Source organism: Salmo salar, chromosome 05 (assembly GCF_965601325.2).
Source record: "Salmo salar chromosome 05, fSalSal1, whole genome shotgun sequence".
NCBI classification, from domain to species: domain Eukaryota; kingdom Metazoa; phylum Chordata; class Actinopteri; order Salmoniformes; family Salmonidae; genus Salmo; species Salmo salar.
This window is the reverse complement of record NC_138295.1, coordinates 79,638,105-79,646,774: the sequence shown is the minus strand read 5'-3', so window position 1 is coordinate 79,646,774 and position 8,670 is coordinate 79,638,105. Positions and strand designations below refer to the sequence as shown.

Sequence of the window (8,670 nt, the reverse complement as noted above, 5' to 3'; positions counted from 1 at the left end):
TGTGATCACTACTGCCCCATCCAGCCTGGTCAAACGTTAACTCAACATTAACACGCAATACTTTATTGAACCTAATCATTGTCTAATCTCCCCACCCCTACAACAGGCCGAGCCAATAGAGAAACAGGGGGACAGGAGAAGTGAGTGTAACTAAGGGATGTAATAAATGAATATAACATTATTATAGTATAATATAACATGATCGTCACAGAATGGTAACCATGAACAGGACACAGGAACCAAAAGTACTGTAGGTTGTAATGTATGTATGAATATTCAGTGCTAAGCCCCTATTAGAGTTGTTACTGTTACTACAAGCTGAAGACTCATCTCTGTAGAACCATACAACTGGCTACTGGACTCATCACAACACAGTCAGAACCAGCAGGCAGACTGAACAATCTGTAAGGGTGGAGGTGGGGATTACAAAGGACTGGAAAAGTTTCTCACTCAAAGCGGACTTTAACCTTTGACTTTATGAACTGCTTCCTGTCTGAGAATGTCTAGTAGTAAGCTGTTTAGAGGAGCTTAGCTCAGACACAGATATGACTGCTTCTCACACAGACACACACACCTCTGACAGGTCCCCTGTAATAATGAACTGATACAGTGTGCTGATTGGTGGAATAAGGAACTGTATCCCAAATAGTCAGACAGACCAGTTGATCTGGTCGTATTTACAGTTGCTGACTTGGTGTTGTACACTTAGCATCACAAGAAGATTCAAAAAGGCTCCAGGCTGCATCACATCCGGCCGTGATTGGGAGTCCCACAGGGAGGCGCGCAATTGACCCAGCGTCGTCTGGGTTTGGCCGGGGTAGGCCGTCATTGTAAATAAGAATTGGTTCTTAATAACTGACTTGCCTAGTTAAATAAAGGTAAAATAAAAAATAAATAAAAAAGTTCAAAACCACTGGTCTAAACTAAAGGTACTATGTGGTTAGTTGAGAACTACGCAAATGTATAACCACAAACCCATATCTCTGTGGTTCTCTGTCCCTCCATGAAAGGTTGGTCAGTAATAGTGCTGCCATCCTGCAAACCCTTCAATGATGATGATGATGAGGATGAAGGTATTCATCTCCCTGCTGACTCGTTCAGTAGGTGATCCATAATCGATAATTGTCTACTTTGATCAATCAGTGTTAAAGTACTGAATCAAGATTAGGATATAAACCTAACCTACCTTGCCTCTGAGATAAGGAACGCAAATACACACGCATGCACACATACACATACACCAGGGGAATAGCCAGAAATTAGTTTGTGGGTAGGCCTGCATTTTTTTGTTTTTGCTCAATCTAATTGGGTGGACCTGGCAGGGCCTGTCTCCCCAGTGGGTGGGCCTGTGTCCACCCCAGCCCACCCATGCCTATGCCCCTGACACACACACACAGACAGACAAACACAATTTAATCAGGCTTCTATCTAACCACTTCCTGGTTCTTGACTCCTCCTCCAGGATGTTACCTTGACAACTCACTCACTTCTCACAATCTGAGATGCCACTGTACAAGACATGTCTGTGTGTCCAGTTTCCCTTCATTAATTGAAGGAGTGTTTATAAAGGCAGCCCTCTCCAGTCAATCATTAATCCAGACATGGCTCTCTCATTCCCCGCTGGCTTCAATCTCGTAACAGATTTAGCTGGACCCCAAACACACTCTGGCTGAAGGTAGCCTAATTATCCCTCTCTCACACACGCTACTGCCCTGGCCCCAATCCCAGGTCTCTAGGGGGTCAGTGCCAATCACTCTGGTGGGAATACACACACACACACACACACACACACACACACACACACACACACACACACACACACACACACACACACACACACACACACACACACACACACACACACACACACACACACACTATGGAGTTACCTCTGAGGGGAGGATAACTGCTCTGTGTCACCTGCTGAGTCATGTTCCAATAGCATGTTTGTGTGTGTGATGTTATTGGAGTCTCGCAAGACAAAGACAACAAGTGAACATTATGACATTTTAAAGAAAATATGGATTTTATTCCACAGCTAAACAAAACCAATGGAAAATATCCACACACAGCAAAACATACACATGATGAGCAGTGCAGATTGTCAGTTATCTCAATCGGACAGATAGGACTATATACAAAACCACAGACATACAAACACCTTGTTATCAGAATTCAAATTGTCCGGGTAACCTAGTTAAAGCACTTGGGAGAGAGAACGACGGATGATAGAGAGAGAGAGAGAGGAGAGCGTCTCAGTGAGGGATCCTAAAAGGATTAGAGATCACTAATTATCTAGCACCTCTCTCTCTTTTCCTATTTCAATCTCTCTGTCGGCTGAGATTGTCAGAACACTGCATGTCCATTGGTTGATTCTCCAGACCGTCACAGAGGCTGGCGAATGGGGCGACAGTTTTGAGGGGTCAGTCTAATGTAGACTGCAGTAGGGATGGGGTTGTGTGTGTGTCCTGGGTCTTAGAGCACTGAAAGGTCATGGCAGGATTTGGACTTCAGACGGAATGCGACGTTGGCATTGCTCTTGGCCACCATCTTGTCCAGGAAGCGTTTGGCCTTCTTGGGTATGCTGTCGCAGCGTGTGTGTGAGTGTGTGTGTCTGCGGCGGTTGTTGTTCTCCTTGGTGTCTCTGCGTAGTCGTAGCTGCTGTACAATGCCATGGAAGGCTGGCCAGACGTTGTGTTGCATCGCTGCTGACGTCTCGATGAACTTACAGTCAAACACTGCAGCACACGCACGGCCCTCTGGAGAGAAAAACAGTCACACACAGTCAGATAGCTGCTGAGAAACTCATAAACACACTATCAAACACCATAGCTCATCCACAGCCCTCTGTAACACACAGTTGAAGTCGGGAGTTTACATACACCTTAGCCAAATACATTTAAACTCAGTTTTTCACAATTCCTGACATTTAATCCTAGTAAAAATTCCCTGTCTTAGGTCAGTTAGGATCACTACTTTATTTTAAGAATGTGAAATGTCAGAATAATAGTAGAGAGAATGATTTATTTCAGCTTTTATTTCTTTCATAACATTCCCAGTGGGTCAGAAGTTTACATGCTATCAAATACTAATTGAGTGTATTGCCTTTAAATTGTTTAACTGGTCAAATGTTGTGGGTAGCCTTCCACAAGCTTCCCACAATAAGTTGGGTGAATTTTGGCCCATTCCTCCTGACAGAGCTGGTGTAACTGAGTCAGGTTTGTAGGCCTCCTTGCTCGCACACGCTTTTTCAGTTCTGACCACAAATTTTCTATAGGATTGCGGTCAGGGCTTTGTAATGGCCACTCCAATACCTTGACTTTGTTGTCCTTAAGCCATTTTGCCACATCTTTGGAAGTATGCCATTTGGAAGACCTATTTGCGACCGAGCTTTAGCTTCCTGACTGATGTCTGGAGTTGTTGCTTCAATATGTCCACATAATTTTCCTCCCTCATGATGCCATCTATTTTGTGAAGTGCACCAGTCCCTCCTGCAGCAAAGCACCCCCACAACATGATGCTGTCACCCCCGTGCTTCACTGTTGAGATGGTGTTCTTCAGCATGCAAGCCTCCCCCTTTTTCCTTCAAACATAACGATGGTCATTATGGGCAAACAGTTATATTTTTGTTTCATCAGACCAAAGGACATTTCTCCAAAAAGTACCATCTTTGTCCCCACGTGCAGTTGCAAACCGTAGTCTGGCATTTTTATGGCGGTTTTGGAGCAGTGGCTTCTTCCTTGCTGAGCAGCCTTTCACGTTATGTCGATATAGGACTTGTTTAACTGTGGATATAGAAACTTTGTACCTGTTTCCTCCAGCATCTTCACAAGGTCCTTTGCTGTTGTTCTGGGATTGATTTGCACTTTTCGCACCAAAATACGTTCATCTCTAGGAGACAGAACGCGTCTCCTTCCTGAGCGGTATGACGGCTGCATGGTCCCATGGTGTTTATACTTGCATACTATTGTTTGTACAGATGAATGTGGTACCTTCAGGCGTTTGGAAATTGCTCCCAAGGATGAACCAGACTTGTGGAGGCCTACAATTGTTTTTCTGAGGTCTTGGCTGATTTCTTTTGATTTTCCCATGATGTCAAGCAAAGAGGCACTGAGTTTGAAGGTAGGCCTTGAAATACATCCACAGGTACACCACCAATTGACTAAAATGATGTCAATTAGCCTATTAGAATCTTCTAAAGCCATGACATAATTTTCTGGAGTGTTCCAAGCTGTTTAAAGGCACAGTCAATTTAGTGTATGTAAACTTCTGACCCACTGAAATTGTGATACAGTGAATTATAAGTGAAATAATCTGTCTGTAAATAATTGTTGGAAAAATTACTTGTCATGCACAAAATAGATGTCCTAACCAAGTTGCCAAAACTATAGCTTGTTAACAAGAAATTTGTGGAGTGGTTGAAAAACAAGTTTTAATGATGCCAACCTAAGTGTATGTAAACTTCCGACTTCAACTGTATACATATGTGCACGCATGTACACACACACACACACACACACACACACACACACACACACACACACACACACACACACACGCACACACACACACACACACACACACACACACACCAAACCTGCGCCTCTAATCTCACCGGTAACTGACACCTCTCTGCGGCGGACCAAGTCACACTTGTTTCCCACCAGGATGATTGGTGTGTGGTGGGCAGGGCGGCGTTGGCGGAGGGCTATACGTAGCTCTGAGGCTTGCAGGAAGGAGGACCGGTCAGTTATAGAGTATACCAGCAGGTACGCATCGCCTGTCTGTATACACTGGTCCTGAGACGAGCCTCCCTCATCCTGAAGGAACACAAATAGAGACTACTATGTTAGAGCTGTGATATGTAAACAAACTGTTGGAGTATGGCAAGAACACACACAGCAAGACAGAGATGAGACTAGGCCTACAGACTAGAGTTTCATCAAGTAACCATTAGAAGTTTCTCTCTTACCTCTGAGTCCCAGTTGTCCACTAGAATGACTGTGGCTTTCTCTCCATCCACTGTGATGGTCTGCTCACACACCTCATCTGAACAACAAACCAATCACTGTGTTAAGAACCACATTCACAAACAACATTTAGATTCATACAAATAGAATTGGTCAAGCATCTTACTTTTATATTGATGTAAGATGGATGCGTAAAAAGGAGCCCAAGTGGATGTTTCCCTATGTGCTCATTACGCACAAAAGCATTAAATACATCCATCACAAAGTAATAGTATTGGCCTACCCTATAAAACATATTTTCCTTATTCTCAAGCGCATTGTAATTCATTCACCTCCATAGAGCTCGCACTCGTCACTGTCCATGCTGTCCGCCGCTCCAGCGAAGATGCTGGCAATCGCGGATTTACCGACCCCTCTGGCGCCCAGCAGCACCACGCGAAACGGTCTCGAGCTGCCGCCGGTATTCCCGGTAGACCCAGTGGAGATGACGTAGTCTGTGGAGTCTAAAGAGGCCCAGCTGTCGCGGCTCCCATCCGATTCCCCGGCGGAGTTGGAACAGGATTTGGAGCGGGACATGCACGCTGGAGAAGCGAGGCTGTCTGATAGGTGGCTCCCGGTATCACTGATGCTCCACCGGTGGAGTTGGTGCTGCAGCCGCAGACTGTGTCGTCGCATGCTCAACAGCATGATGATAAGATAATAAAATAAATCAAACTAATAAAACTCGCCCTTTAAAAATAAAGGTGCGCTGAAAAAACACCCCTGGACTGGACTATAAAACAAATAATGGAACAGATGAGAATCTCCAAAGTATTCTCAGAAAGTAAAATAAATCCTACAAGTCCATAATTGAGTGAAATGGATGAAGACTGGATACAACCGAATGTCCAAACTCAGGAATAAGAGAAAATGTCAGAAGTTGTCCCACATCAGTGTAAGTCACGCATTAGTGCCGGTAGACAGTTAAATCCTCGAGATGGGAAAGGAAGAGGCTGTTTGGTTGTTGAGGTCTCTGAACACTGTGAGCGCGTGTAATCCCGTAAATCGGTCTCCCTCTAATGTTATAATGGGATTTCTTCCGCGGCGAGATTTATATAAAGAAGGGCTCAGCGCGAGATAGGGTTTCCTTGACGTCAAGTCTGTGTCTCCTCCCTCACCCTTGTGCGTTCTCACAGCTCGGGACCAGCGGTGTTGAGGGGGACTGGCCCTCCCACCCAGAGGCAGCAGTGGATAAGTGGAGATGTGTGTTTCCACATGTGTAGGCTACTGTATCCCTGCCAATGTTTCTGATACTGTAGAGGCTGAGCAGGGACATATCATAACAGCCTGGTCTCATAGACTAGACATAACATAGTAAACGTAATTCCGGGATACCAAATGAGTATAGTAGTAGTATGATATGTTATGTTATGTTATGTTATGTTATGTTTGGTATGGCTACATGGTTTCCTTTACATAAAAATGACTAACTGTGGACATGCATTAAGATCCAGTGTTAAGACTTTCTCACAAAGCAACTGTTTTGATTATGCAGAAGTTGTTGATTCTCCTCTTCACATGTCTTCAGTGTCACACTGGGTGATGGATACACACTTCCCCAAAATAACAGTAGAGCTCATATTATGGCTTGGAGCGAGCAGTCGCACCACAGTCGCACCACGCTTCGCTCCACAGGTAATATTCCACTTCGCTACATTACAACGGCTTGATTTGTTTGATCTGAGCAATTCTTCTTAGCTAGCTACATAGCCGTCTTTGTATCAAAGATAATTGTGTAGTTTAGAGTAACTGAGTAATTATCGAGGCTAGCTATCTTCGTCCTCCTAACGTAGTCAACACTGCTAGCTGCTAGCTAGCTAGTCATCACTGTTAGCTAGCCAACTTCTACCGACTAGCAGCACCGCAGAAACTATTACATTACAACGCAACGACTTGATTAGTGTGGTGTTAGTGTTAGTTAGCCAGCTACATAGTTGTCTGTGCTGTCTCTGTATCTAAGATAATTGTGTAGTTTGAGTTTGAGTATTATCGAGGTGTGCTAGCCAGCCGCGACGCGGCGCCAGACTTACTCAACACACCTAGTCATCATTAACCCACTGCCAGATAGCCATCCGTTACCGACTAGCAGCGCTGTAGTTACTAATACTTCACAACGGAACGATTTGACTAGTGCAGTGTTACCTAGCTAGCTACCTAGTTGTCTTTGTCATAGTTTGATAATTGTTAATTGATAATTGTTAGCTAGCCAGCCATCGAGGTTAGCTAGCCAGCTATTTCCGTCCCCCGCGACGCCATTTTTCCTAACCTAGCCAACTATTACCGACGAGCAGCATTGTTGAAACTAAATACACTACAAGGAACGTCTTGATTAGTGTTATGTTAGCTAGCTAGCTACAAAGTTGCTTTGTATCATGACAAGGTGTAGTACTGAAACTACCGAGGTTACCTAGCCAGCTACACGTTCAAAGTCAACAACGCAGACACTGCTAGCTAGCCTACTCCACCAGCCAGCAGTACTGTATCATTTTAGTCAATAACATTTTTGCAACGTAAGCTTAACTTCCTGAACATTCGAGACGTGTAGTCCACTTGTCACTCCAATCTCATTTGCATTAGCGTAGCCTCTTCTGTAGCTTGTCTACTATGTGTCTGCCTATCCCTGTTCTCTCTCCTCTGCACAGGCCATACAAACGCTCCACACCGCGTGGCCGCTGCCGCTCTAACCTAGTGGTCCCAGCGCGCACGACCCACGTGGAGTTCCAGGTCTCCGGCAGCCTCTGGAACTGCCGGTCTGCGGCCAACAAGGCTGAGTTCATCTCAGCCTATGCTACCCTCCAGTCCCTAGACTTCCTGGCGCTGACGGAAACATGGATCACCACAGATAACACTGCTACTCCTACTGCTCTCTCCTCGTCTGACTACGTGTTCTCGCATACCCCTAGAGCATCGAGCCAGCGGGGTGGTGGCACTGGAATCCTCATCTCTCCCAAGTGGACATTCTCTCTTTCTCCCCTGACCCATCTGTCTATCTCCTCATTTGAATTCCATGCTGTCACAGTTACCAGCCCTTTCAAGCTTAACATCCTTATCATTTATCGCCCTCCAGGTTCCCTTGGAGAGTTCATCAATGAGCTTGACGCCTTGATAAGTTCCTTTCCTGAGGATGGCTCACCTCTCACAGTTCTGGGTGACTTTAACCTCCCCACGTCTACCTTCGACTCATTCCTCTCTGCCTCCTTCTTTCCACTCCTCTCCTCTTTCGACCTCACCCTCTCACCTTCCCCCCCTACTCACAAGGCAGGCAATACGCTTGACCTCATCTTTACTAGATGCTGTTCTTCCACTAATCTCATTGCAACTCCCCTCCAAGTCTCCGACCACTACCTTGTATCCTTTTCCCTCTCACTCTCATCCAACACTTCTCACTCTCCCCCTACTCGGATGGTATTGCGCCGTCCCAACCTTCGCTCTCTCTCTCCCGCTACTCTCTCCTCTTCCATCCTATCATCTCTTCCCTCTGCTCAAACCTTCTCCAACCTATCTCCTGATTCTGCCTCCTCAACCCTCCTCTCCTCCCTCTCTGCATCCTTTGATTTCCTCTGTCCCCTATCCTCCAGGCCGGCTCGGTCCTCCCCTCCTGCTCCGTGGCTCGACGACTCACTGCGAGCTCACAGAACAGGGCTCCGGGCAGCCGAGCGGA

General features: G+C 45.7%; 1 protein-coding gene across 1 annotated transcript; it reads right to left on the bottom strand.

The window, feature by feature from the left end:
• Positions 1–1,999: 1,999 nt before the first annotated feature.
• Positions 2,000–6,347, bottom strand: gem (GTP binding protein overexpressed in skeletal muscle). Its single transcript, XM_045698348.2, has 4 exons — positions 5,303–6,347; positions 4,973–5,049; positions 4,616–4,820; positions 2,000–2,759 (listed from the first exon to the last, which is right to left on the bottom strand). Exons 1-4 carry the CDS (start codon positions 5,655–5,657, stop codon positions 2,476–2,478), a joined length of 921 nt encoding a protein of 306 aa, XP_045554304.2. The 5' UTR covers positions 5,658–6,347; the 3' UTR covers positions 2,000–2,475.
• Positions 6,348–8,670: the final 2,323 nt, after the last annotated feature.

Coding starts and splice junctions, on each gene's coding strand:
- gem (XM_045698348.2), bottom strand. CDS start 5,657: ATGCTGTTGAGCATGCGACGACACAGTCTGCGGCTGCAGCACCAACTC. Junction 5,050..5,302: donor CGAGTGCGAGCTCTATGGAG/GTGAATGAATTA, acceptor TTTGTTGTTCAG/ATGAGGTGTGTGAGCAGACC. Junction 2,760..4,615: donor CAGAGAGGTGTCAGTTACCG/GTGAGATTAGAG, acceptor TTTTCTCTCCAG/AGGGCCGTGCGTGTGCTGCA.